We start from the raw sequence: 12560 nt of genomic DNA on the forward strand, positions 1-12560 counted from the left end.
GTTGTATTTCTGGCCACCTGATGAATGTAAATCCAATAGACACTTGTCACAATGAGCTGAAAAACACTAAAACACTGATGGGAACTGCAGTGTTGGGTGATAATTCTTATCACTACTAGCAACTCCTTTCTTATTACACATAGTCTATTGTTAATATACAATTATTGATTAGAGCTTTAAAAACAAAAAAGATTCAATAAAATAATGATAAAATACTGTATATAAATATAAATCAAACGTACTGGTGAATTGATTCATCAATTTCTTATTGTTCCTGCTATAGTGATGTATTGACCTTATGATTTAATAAATTTACCAAATGTTGCTGTTGATGATCAGATTGAAAATGATTGCCACTTTCATCTGCTCTTTAAATGCTCGGGACATAAAATCACATTATTATCACATGCAAATGAATAGGAAATAAATGGGGGAAAGCAAACACTAGTGGTGATAAAGTTTCGTTTTATTAATTTCAGGGTAGCAAACATAATAACGTTCTGTGATGTGATGTAAGTTATTTAAAATACATTGTAAGGAAATTGAACTGAAGTTTTAACATTGATTTTCCAATTGGTTTAGTATAAGTAGGCCACAAGTAAGAGACTAAGTTATGGCTTCTATAAACTACCAATTAATAAAAAATACTGTAGGTCAAAATAAATATGACTTTCCTCTACAAATGTTTCAACATTTTTATTACGTTCTTTTATTACACAGGCCTTTCTATTTCTGAACATGTTGTTGTACACGGGGCTGGTTCACTTAACTCGTTTCACTTAATACTGGTTTACATTGACTGAGAGTTACAATATTACTACAGTTAGAGTAATATGTGTATAAGGCCAATATTTTAGCAGCTATTGTAGATGTTGAGTGCATGAGCTGATGATGATATTCACACAATCCTCCCCTGAAGCAGTGGACGACTCTCTCCTGGTGACTGTCGGCTTAACAAGTTCCACAACAACAAAGGCACTGATGTTACCGCCGAGCTGCCTCCATTATTGTCAACACTGTCTTCTCTTAGTGGCTGGTACTGCTTGAACCGCCTGTTTAGAAACATGAAAGAGGTGAGACAGGTAATGACAAAGTGACTTAAACTGAAAATATGGTTTTCCCCTGTTAAACATATAAGTTTATATGGCATGAAATAAAGGCTAAAATGCCTGTCAACAACAAACAAAATCATAAAAAAAGTAAACAAGGAATGAAAACTGTAAACAAGACGGTAGATGTTCTTGTAATTTAATCAGTAGAGCTGATATTAATGTGTAAAAGGGTTGTTTTTGCTTTCCCATTTTGTCTTTGTCTTTTCGATTCTTGCACAATCACTCTCAGTTAAATTATTTTTTCTCTGCAGTGCTATTTTTTGTCAAGACCAAAAGTAATACAAGGTAGTACTTTTATTCAGTGCTTATTAGTAAATGTTAGCATGCTAACACACGAAACTAAGATGGTGAACATGGTAAATTTTACCTGCTAAACATCAGCATGTTAACAGTGTCATTGTGAGCATGTTAGCATGCTGATATTAGCTCCAAGCCTGTGGACAGGAAGCTGTTCGTTTGGGCGTTCCACAGGGATCAGTACCCAGACCCTTACTCTTCCTAATACTGTATATGTAGATTTTGATGCTGAGGATAAGAGTAACAGCAACATGTTTTACACAATGAAACCAGGATAAACAATTTATCATAATTACAGTACCTTTGACTGGAACTTGTTTATTCATTTATTGGTTTTGTTCATCATAATTTTAAGGTTTTATTTTTCTAATTTGTCAGTAATTTTGGCCCCAAATTAAATTTGGTTAATAAATTAGGGACTCACCTGTACATCAAACCAATACAACAGACAACACAGGCAAGAACTATAACACCAAGGACTGTGGCTGCAGTTCCAGCTGGGGAACCACTGGAGGCTGAAATTGAAGCACATTATACAAATGAGAGAATTATCTATAGATAAAGTACTTTAGTGGCTATTAATAAATTTTTCTTCCACCCACCTACTGTTACACTGACTCTGGCACTTGCCACAGCAAGACTGACATCATTGGTCAAGGAGACATTGATGCAAAATACTCCAGAGTCATTGAAGAACTGACGAAGGATCATTTGACAGTCTGGAGAGGGTGAGGCTGCATTACAGATTGTTTGCACTGGTGTGATACAGTCAGCATCAGAAATGACTGTGCAGACCTCACTTGGCAGACTGAAGGAAGGATAGTGAAGATGCAGAGACATAGTTACAAATAGAACAATCATAAGTAGATATGTTGATTGTTGTATTAGTTATAAACAACATCAAGCAAAGCCAAATGAATCAATAGACTTCTAATGTTAAGCTGAACAGTAAGTGAACGTCTTGACCCTGTCTGCATGCTCTATATATTGAGATGGAGCCAATTTATTCACATTTTGGAGACTGTTACCATGCAGGTGTTCCCAATAAATTGGCCACGACATTTATATGATTACAGTACTGTTTTTTTAACATGTGCACCACGTTGTTAGACAAGCTAGCATTAAGTTATGACCCATCTTAGGACACCAGAGATGGCAACTTTGTGTTTTGAACAGGTGAAATCGTTAGAGGGTTACATCAGTTTTTGTATCTTGGTTTTATGAATCTGTTTTTGTGTCAGTAGGTTGAATATTGAAGAAGCCTATAAACCTGGTTCATAACAGATCAACAATGGTTTTAGACCAGTAGTTTTGACTTTTAGAAATGTTTTAATTTCTCAGATGGTTACATTGCAGCCTCACAGAATTTTTTACAACATGAATGAGGACGATATGTCTAGATTGAACTAAATTAACAACCATGGCAACAACTTTCAACTAGCTTGTGTAATTGATGAATGTCACTGCTCACCTTCCCTGACAGGTAATGGTGACGTCCACAGCATTCTGATCCAACTCAGTCGCCACTGACACAACGTTGGACACCTGTACAATCTCTACACTTTCAATACCCTCTGCAGGGTCGAAAGAGGTAAGAAGAGAGATTTTAACACTATTAAATCACACTATTTCTATTAAAGCATAATATTATCCGTTGAGGTTTAAATTACCATAATTACAAAAACTGTATTGACTTACGAACAACATCTACAGTGGTGGCGAGGGAGCCATAACGGTAGACCATACAGTCAGCTGTCACCTCTGGTGCTTGTCTTTTAGCCACAACGAGGGCAACCTGTGCTGGATCTGCTTCCACCTCTGCTTGAACTTCACCTTCAGCTGGAACAGCGTCTTCATCACCCACTGGTTGCTCTAGAAAAATAAGAGATATTTTCTCATAGTACTTCAGAGCCATCTTTCTATTTTGTGTATACTTATTTTACTGTACAGTAAGTACTCACCTGCAGCAGCCACAGTAGCTGCAACTTCATTTTCAGTTTCAGCCTGTACTTCAGCCTCTGTATCACCTGCAGCATCAGCTGGTGCTGCCTCTTCTACAGTGATCTCAGTGGCAGCAGGGGCTACAACGTTATCAGCAGGGGCTTCTGTTACAGCTTGGACAACCTCTGCGGCAGCATCAACAGCAGCAGCAACAGCTCCAGCATCAGCATCAGCAGCCACAACGTCAGCTTCTTGCTCTACAGCTACTTCTGCTAGAGGAGCAACAGTGACAGTGTCAGCGACCTCAACTGCAGCTTCTTCTCCTTCTGCAACAGGAGCGACTGAAGCAGCAGCGTCAATCACAGGCACATTTTCTTCAGCTGCATCTGTAACCACTGCGGTTTCATCTGCAGCAGCTGTATCAGCATCTGCTGGCTCTTCGGCTGCAGGTGTGACAGAGGCAGCAGCGGCCACCTCACCTGCTGCTGCTGCATCTGTGTCCTCGGCAGCAGGGGCAGCAGTGTTGGCGGGATCTTGTTCCTCTGGAACAACAGCTGCATCAACTCCTGCAGGTGCTACTGAGGCAACCTCCACTGCCTCTGTGTCTGCAGCAACGACTGCTTCCCCATCTTCTGTGTTTGTGGCTGCTTCAGCTGGCTGCACAGAAGCAGCGAGCAGAGTGGCGTCAGAAGCAGGAACGTCCAGAGCAATTGCATCTCCTCCCTCGGCCGGTGCTGCTGGGTCAGCTGCAGGGGTGGAGGCCATTACAACTACTGCTGGTGCAGCAGAGGCATCAATAGGAACAACTGGAAGAAAGGTTTAGGGTTTGGACAACAACTGAGCAAAACTTAGTTCAGACATCTTATAGGACAGTATATATGTATAAAAGATATAAAGAGAATGATTAGTTTAAAATCTCACTAGCAGTGGGGTTTCCACAGCCGTTGGGGATGCTTGCCATGAGGACCACCTGAGGTTTGAAGGTCCCGACGGCGAGATATGTGTGTGTGACAGTGAGGTCTCTGGAGATCAGAGTACCAGTGCTGTCACCAAAGTCCCAGCTGAAGCTGATGTCGGCGCTGTTGAGATAATGGCTGGGATCATGGAGCTTGACACTAAAAGCAATGGCTCGGTTCTGGATGAAGTTCTGGTCGTCCTGGTTTACATCATTTACTTGAGCGAGTGATATGGTGAAGGGAATCTGGTCTAATGACGGAGCAAAAGATATAGCGCTATTATGATGAGGGTTGTTAAAGAAATACAAATATTGTAGAAAAATTGTCCTCGAGTTAGGTTAGAAAATGTTTGATAGGTCACCTGTGATGGTGAAGACTGTGGAGGCATAGCCGAGAGGGATGAACTTGTCTTTGCCGCGGCAGTGATAGATGACAACCTCCATGTTGTAGGAGCCCAGGGGGACGTTGTCTGTACCAATAGAGAGGGAGGAGGACGGTCCATCTGCCACCTGCCAGTAACGCCCTTGAATAGAGCAACATTGTGATTATTTAGAGTGGTCTGGTAATCACAGCAAAATTAGTTGAATTCACACATTTTGGAAACACTCCAGGTGTCACTTTCATCATATAACACATCGGATGCTATTGTAATATTGATAAAGTAGCAAAAAAAAAGAGGCCTGTGTTTTTATTTTTTGTGGAAGACAAACAGCAACAGAATAAAGTGTACTTTATTTTCTGAATTGAGTTTTGGTTTTCTGCTTTTGTTACAACAGCATGTTCATTTGAATAGTGTTATACTTCATGACTTGTTTACCAAAACAGGTAAGCCTGATTAACTAAAAAAAAAAGGGTAAACTGAGGCAATTGTGCTAATATAACTTCTTACAGAGCGCCACTAATTTAAACCACATTATACTAATTATTCACAGCATAAGTTAACTAAAAGATCATTTTTCTTGAGTCAACAGCACAATTTAAATCCAACATGTATTTCCTGTTAGTGTGTGTCTTCAGATGTAAAAGGTGATGATAATTTTTTTTCATGACAAATATAAAATGTAGGAGCTGATCACAGGTCATGTTTAGCACAGACACGTTGTTTACTAAAAAGGCTTTGTTTGTGATAAGACCTGGGGCAAATGTTAAACTTTAATTTCAGTGGCTGGTGGAGAAACTTCCCCTTTATTCTTTTACAGCCTTTTTATGGTCTGTTCTTTGTCTCTATGGAGATTTTACATGTGAATGTAATGTAGTCATAGCTGCGCTTGGTGTCTCATCATTGAGTGTTTTCTGTAACAATGTAACTGTGAGTTGTTTTGTGCTCACAAGGAATTACCTCAACTGAAGTGCAGCATTAATTACAGCTGATGAGCAGCCTAGACTAATTATTATTAAATTAAATATCTTTACCCCATGTCTTCCACACAAACACATAGTGAGGTTTCTTGTTCTGGCTCCTGGTGAACTGCGTGCCGTCAGGGAAAACTCCGGTCTGCTCGGTGCCCTGGTCAGGATACACAGCCTGACCCTCCTGATACCGTTGTCCTGAAAAAGACAGCAGCCATAGATCAATAATAACAGATGTGATAATTTAAACTAAAACACTGCATATCAATATGAGGCAACACAAGTGAAATCAAATAAGAGTCTTTTGTCCTATCATAATGAAACTACTACAATTTCAAAATCACATTGGTTCATTGATTATACCCTAATAAATTGTCAGTGGTTTAACTGGTAATTAATAGAAGAATTTGTCCTTTTTCATAATTATCTATAAATTATTTAATGAAAACTTCTTTAGGAAACACTATGTCAGAAAATGTTCATCCAGAAAATGAAGATAATTTTGTAGTCACATCTGTGATAAAAATGATCAGCTATCCATCCATAGCTGCTTGTTACTGCTTGTGGTTTTGAGCATGAATGAAAATAGCAAAAATGATGACATCACAATAGGCTGCATAGTAACCTACAGTACCTGCCCTCCACAGAGTCTGTTGCTATTACTGGAAAGGTTGTCTTACCGTTGATGGTGCAGTTTTGCGCCCAGACCACCTGCCCATCAGAGAGCGCTGTCTGGTTTGGTGGGAAATTAAGATTAATAGAGAAGGTTGCTCTTGCTCCAGTAAGAGTAGGTGCATCATTTTTCAGATCAAAAGTTACTTCACCACCTGGAAAGAAGATTACACACGAATTTAACATCTTTAGATTGACTGGAAGAGAGATTTTTTTTTTTGGGTAACACTTTTGTTTTGGGGCATAGAGGAATGAGCCTCACCAATCCAACAGTTCCTGAATCTTGGGTCTCCATCTTTCCACACCGGATACATCCGTGAGTTCCATGAGCGGTAACGTGTGAACTGACTTCTCGGCTCTGGAAGAAATATTACAAACTCTTCAGTAAAAGAAGCCACATCATGCAAATCGTGTTATTCTCACAAGTATCATCAACAACCAACACAATCGATGAGAGTTTCCAGTGAAGCAAAACGTGGTGAGATGATTAGAAAGCTATTTTTTCTTTACAACCAATTCCTTAGCTGCAAAAATATATTTGAGTTTTCTTAAAGTAAGTGTGGTTAACATGATATTTATATTTTTGTTTGCGCCAGATTAAGTGTGGTTATACCACTAACTACATATGTCAGCAGAGTTAAAGTTGTGTATGCTTTTAAAAAGAGGCACAACTTCGAAATGATAAGCAAGCAGGTTTTGAACATAGAGATGCTTATATGAGCGAGAGCAGCTCCATGTTTTTGGCGTTGAGGAGGGGTGAGGTGTGTCAGGGTTCTTGGTGGTGGGAGTCACACGACCTGCAATCCCCCTCAATCCCTTTCATGTGACTATCAGCTGAGCAGCAACATCAGTAATCCCAGTGAGAAGAATGAGGGATCCCAGACAACTAGGCCCACTGGCTTTTTTTTCTCAGCTACTGATGTGTCTGTGTGTGAAAATGTTATTGCATGAAATACCCTCACAATAACATGACAAATTATTTTAAAATTTCCATGTATGAAAATAAAAGAACATTATGATTACAGTACAGTATATTGAACATATTATTCAGCCTATAGTCATGAATGCAAATTGGCATAAGAAAGAGTGTACCGGTATAAAGGTGGCATGTAAGCGTTTATTCATTTTCCCTCTCTTTAAGAGATTGCAGAGTGTGTTAGCATGAAATAAGATCATGAGAGTCACTAACTCAAAGATTCAAACATAAACTTGTAATGTATGGGAAAGCAGAAAGATTTACATTAGTCACAGAAAGGAAAATGAATCACTTTCCCTGTTGCTAAACTGTGTTGGTATAAAGGTCTTACATCACACACAGCAAAGACTCCATCTTAACAAATAATTTAGACTCATCCTCAGCGTTCAAACTTTGTTCAAAATAAAGAGAAGAATTATGCCAAAAGCGGAATTCCACTTTATCCCTTTGTACTTTCTCTTGCTTTTAGATTTTTTGTGTAAAATAAGATAGAAAATGCACTTTAATGTCGTTGCCCTGAGAAAAAAAGTCTTTGAAACAAGTTGTTTTCTGATGGAATAAAACGTACATTGAATAATTATTTCACTTTTTGATTGCAGGACTGTGATCATTACTTATAAAACTATATATTTATTCTTGCAGTACAGAATAAACAAGAAATTAGACCATTTATCTGTTATTGTCTTATTAGGAAATTCACCTGTAGCACAATTGATAAACATAAAACCACATGCCTGACTAAATCTCGTTGTCTGTCGTTTCAGATGTACTCACTTGTTGCAGTGGCAGATGTAAAAGCCAAAACCAGCAGCACCAGCGTCAGAGTCGTCATCCTGTATTTGGTTGTGCGTCTCCTCTCTTTGAGCCCTGATCCTCACCCAGCAGTCCTGAACCCCAACACAACTCCCAGAGAGACTTAACGAATGCCCCCTCACTCTCTTTAAGAGGGCCTCGGATCTGAATTACCATAAAGTTACTTCTCACCTCTGACATCATTGGGAGTCTGCAAACTGGCACCACCCCCTTTGTTAAACTGTAAGAACAGATATGAGTACTGCTTTGTTAACTAGTGAACTGTTGTGCTTACTCACATCTTTTGACATTGTTATTATCTTTGTATTCAATTTTATATTCCACCTGAGCTAACAATGTTTTTACTTGTGAACCACATTCAAGCCAGATTTCAATCGCCTTTTTCTGATTCTGATGTTACATGTACATGCAATATCTCAGGAACTTGTACAGTAACTTGATGCAGAAAAAAGGCTCAAAAAGATAGATATAGTGCGTGTAAATAATTCAAATTAACACAAAGTAACTGACAGCCCTCAAACACAACAATATGTTTTAAGTGCATTATTGGAAAATCAATGGATGCTTTCTGCTCAGTGCAAATGAAAATGTTGTATGTGATGTTGCTTGAGGACGGAGCCTGTTCTTGACATATGACCTTAGAGTTATGTGTGCATGGGCATCACAAGATGAGTGTGTGCACGGCAAATCAATAGCATCCTTTTATTTCCTCAGCCATTCCTCCGTATCCTGCTGTCCACCTCAGGCTGCTGCAGCTCTGAGAATCAGCAACGCAAACAGGAATGCATTTAGAGGAATAAGCTAATGGATTCTGGAAGTGATGAAAAAACTAAAATCCATTTTCACTCATAAAGTGTCACATTACTGAATAAAATGCTTTGTATCAAGTTCCATAACTGTTAAGTTCGCTCAGCATATATAAGTCACATCTAGTCTAATGAAGCGTCCCACACATGTAGCATCTTCAAGTAACACAAGGCAAATTATATCAATAAATCCTGAAAATAGATATCATTGATACATTCCAATTAATTATTCATGTTATTCTGGTTACCTGGGTTCATGTTCTATAGAGCTGGAAAATAGAAAAGCAACATTCAAATTTGTCATGTAAAAAAACAGCAGGCGATCCACCCCTCAATTACTCTATAACAAAGCAGAGTGATGCTGCTGACTTGTTAATACTTCATAACAGCATAAAAAGTAGCATCATTTGAAAGCAGTTGTTACAAAAGCGGCCGAATTGAGCATTGTTGGTCAGGAAGTTCTACAATACTAATATAGAATACAATATCCACATTTTTAAAATGAACGATCCTGAAGAAAAATACCATATTTTATTTATTAGGGCAAAACAAAAAAAAATAACACACATAGGCCAATATATAAAGTGAGATATATAATAGATTATTAAATAATTTTATTTATAAACATTTCATTCTAAAGTCATTATGAGCTCTCTGGTTTTCCTGCTGATGTTGTCTCATGCCTGTGAGACCGCTCAGGCTGCACTACATGTGACCCCTCATGTGCTAACAGCAGAGTTCAGGAGGAAATAAATCCTTCCCACAGAGCACCTGACTTAACATACCACAAATAGTCAGCCATTAGCTTCTTTCCTCATTAGTCTCCACTATGTCGTATCTTAACAACATTGTTCAAGAGGTTCAGGGAATTTCTAAACAAACATAAAGTTAGAGAGTTATATTTCAGACAGGGGAAATCATTGGAAATAGTCGAAAATCTGGCAATTTTACAACTGCTCGCTTTCCAGGAATATTCCTGTATTTATTTAATAATAAGATTGCAGTGTTTTAGTAGTTTTCTTCAGAGCAAGCCAAAATGAAATGATATGCCATTATAAAATACCTCTGAGTTAAAAAATATAATAACAAAGCAGGTAATAATCACATTTTTAGCTTGTGGAACTGCCTAAACGTAGTGTGAAAAGTAATGGAAGGGCATAAAACTTAACGTCAGCTAAACTTAAAAATGTATAGAAACACATAAACGCAGAGCCCGCTCCGTCTCCCAGCTGCAGTCTCACACACTAACAAGCTTTCCGTTTTCAAACACTAACTCACACAAAATGAGGATTGTGTTTTATTATTGGCCAAAAGCCAGATCAATAAGTTTGTGAAATGCCAGTACAAGATCAGACCAGACAGGCAAACCAGTTCATGAATACAGCAAGCGTAACAGGCATTGAGTGCATCCATAAGGCTTACGTAAACAAACCTCCCTCTGTCATAGGTAGCCTCTATGCCTCTATGTATTGATCCTGATCCTTGTTGTTTTTGCTGTGTGTGTGTGTGTGTGTGTGTGTGTGTGTGTGTGTGTGTGTGTGTGTGTGTCCGTGTCCGTGTTCTGGTCTGGCTTCCTGATCTCCTGTCTGCTGCTGATCACAGGCACACCTGACTTCCATCATCATCAGTCTCCACTGCTTATCTACCGGCTCTACCACACTGCCAGTGCGTCTCCGTACATGTGTACGCGTACTTTGTAACGGCGCCAACCCCACGCTAAGATAAGTGTAGATTTATTCTTGTTTTTACCTTGGTGGTAACTCTGTTCTGTCTCTGCCGGTGGGCGCAGCCTCAGTCTGTCCTCGGGTCTTCTGGATATCTGTTACCACACCAACTGCCACGTCACACTCGCCAACCGGCCAACTTCGCCTCCGGAGCCTGCCGTCTACCAGGACCAACCTCCAGGCTTCACGGGTCCACCGCCTGGCCTGCCCAGCCCTTCCCACTACACTCGCCAGTCCAGAGCCAGCTCACCTTGTCTCCGTCCAGAGTGTCGCCAGTCTCTCCCTCGACCCGGGCCGGTCGAGTCCTCGGGGCGACCACGAACCACGCACAGATAACCAAACTGCATAATAAAGACTGTTCCAACTATACCAGCTCAGTTCCGTGTGTTCTGCATTTGGGTTCAGAAATCAGGCATAAGACACCCTCATTTTTGCCAGTGATCCTAGTTTTTAGTTTGTTGGTCATTTTGATTGCTTTATTGCCACAAACACCAGCACTCAAAAATGGGACAAAAGATTTACATATATAGAACCTCAAAAGAAGAGATAACAGCTTCTGCAAACACAAAGCAAAACTTTCAGTCATACATGACTTTCATCAGGATACATTTTTGATGTTATAAATCCTCTAAAAGAGTGCCTGTTTCCCAATTAACAATGTCCTCAGAGATTATTCCAAATCTGTGAATAACCACTTTTGGCCGTGTACTAGTAGCCAGAAAGAATAGTGATAGGCATCGCTTTCAGACACAATCTCCGTAACTTAAACTAAATTATAGAAAACTGTTCAAAGAAAGCAACATATACACTGGCATCTAGCAACAGCAGCATCTTAGCCTGCATTTATGTCTCACATTAACTCGTATAATCTCCATCAAGTGAGGAAATCACTTCTTTGCGGTAGACAGAGACGTCACTTCACATATGACTCTGTTGAGTGGATACACGTCGAGCCTCTGGGCTTTGATCATGTGCAGTACTTTTATGAATGCTTCCATGTCCAGACAGACCAACAGGGGCTGTTTCTTCGTGCAGTAACAGAGGACGCCCAACACCTCATGACCAATGCTGGCCCATGTTTCAGATTAATATACGCCTTTTTCACAGCAGACATTTTGACTTGTCATAGTGGGAAAAGCACAGGTGTCACAAATAACATTAACAGTGGTGAGGATGATAATGACATGGGTTATTTATCAGACCTGACAGAATTGCAGGTATGTTGAAACCTTTCACTTGGGCGTCCTGGCGGCCTATTGATTTATTTGGTTAAGACGCATACCGTATAATTGCAATGTCCCCTGCTTGTTTCAGAATGGGGACGTGTGTTACATGTTGCACAGCAGGGGGTTTAGTGGGGGCCCAGCAGCTCCGGGGTCCCTTAACTGGTTAATCCGGCCATGTACCTGGAGGCACACAAAGCTATTGCATGGGGGGCATGCATGATCGGAGAGAAACTCGACTTGAAACTTTAGTTGAAAAGACCTTTTTCACAGTAATCATTTCAAGTTGCCAAACACACTAATGTGTGACTAATAACACTGTTAACTGCTGCAATACGTTGCAATAATTGGCAAAACAGAGCCGTCATGTTATAGGTTCCACTTGTGCTTTTCCTGCTATGACAAGACAAAATGTCTGCTGTGAAAAATGTCTGTGAATCTTGTTTATTTAGGAATAATAAAGAAACGTGAGTAACGAGAGATTTTTTTCCAGCCTCTACAGGGGGGCATGATAGAAATAGGTTGGGAACCATTGCTCTAAACCAGTGAGGGATTGCACAGCTACCATACTGTCACTAGAGGGAGCAACTCCTTCATTCTGTCCTCTTCAGTACACTGTGAAATATGGGGCCAGACAACATGACTTCTGTGCAAAAATCATACAAAATGAACAAAACTGCCAGTATTCAT

The 12560-nt window shown here is 39.8% G+C and overlaps 1 protein-coding gene and 1 long non-coding RNA gene across 2 annotated transcripts; one reads left to right on the plus strand and one right to left on the minus strand.

The window, feature by feature from the left end:
• Positions 1 to 448: 448 nt before the first annotated feature.
• Positions 449 to 8289, minus strand: pmela (premelanosome protein a). The gene is made up of 12 exons (XM_044170760.1): positions 8079 to 8289; positions 6591 to 6686; positions 6337 to 6483; positions 5720 to 5854; positions 4668 to 4829; positions 4272 to 4556; positions 3371 to 4156; positions 3108 to 3281; positions 2881 to 2983; positions 2012 to 2217; positions 1834 to 1924; positions 449 to 1052 (listed from the first exon to the last, which is right to left on the minus strand). The coding sequence occupies exons 1-12, from the start codon at positions 8134 to 8136 to the stop codon at positions 899 to 901; spliced, it is 2397 nt and encodes a 798-aa protein (XP_044026695.1). The 5' UTR covers positions 8137 to 8289; the 3' UTR covers positions 449 to 898.
• Positions 8290 to 8477: 188 nt separating this feature from the next.
• On the plus strand, positions 8478 to 11016 carry LOC122863915. Its single transcript, XR_006375109.1, has 2 exons — positions 8478 to 10606; positions 10713 to 11016. It is a non-coding gene; the product is annotated as an uncharacterized LOC122863915 (long non-coding RNA).
• The last annotated feature ends 1544 nt before the right edge of the window (positions 11017 to 12560 follow it).

Source organism: Siniperca chuatsi, linkage group LG2 (assembly GCF_020085105.1).
Source record: "Siniperca chuatsi isolate FFG_IHB_CAS linkage group LG2, ASM2008510v1, whole genome shotgun sequence".
In the NCBI taxonomy this organism is placed as follows: domain Eukaryota; kingdom Metazoa; phylum Chordata; class Actinopteri; order Centrarchiformes; family Sinipercidae; genus Siniperca; species Siniperca chuatsi.

What these genes read in the sequence shown, in the direction of transcription:
- pmela (XM_044170760.1), bottom strand. Translation starts at nt 8,136, where the DNA reads ATGACGACTCTGACGCTGGTGCTGCTGGTTTTGGCTTTTACATCTGCC. An exon ending in TACATCTGCCACTGCAACAA is followed by an intron (nt 6,687 to 8,078) that starts GTGAGTACATCT and finishes TATTTCTTCCAG; the next exon opens with AGCCGAGAAGTCAGTTCACA. An exon ending in GCAAAACTGCACCATCAACG is followed by an intron (nt 5,855 to 6,336) that starts GTAAGACAACCT and finishes TGTCTTTTTCAG; the next exon opens with GACAACGGTATCAGGAGGGT.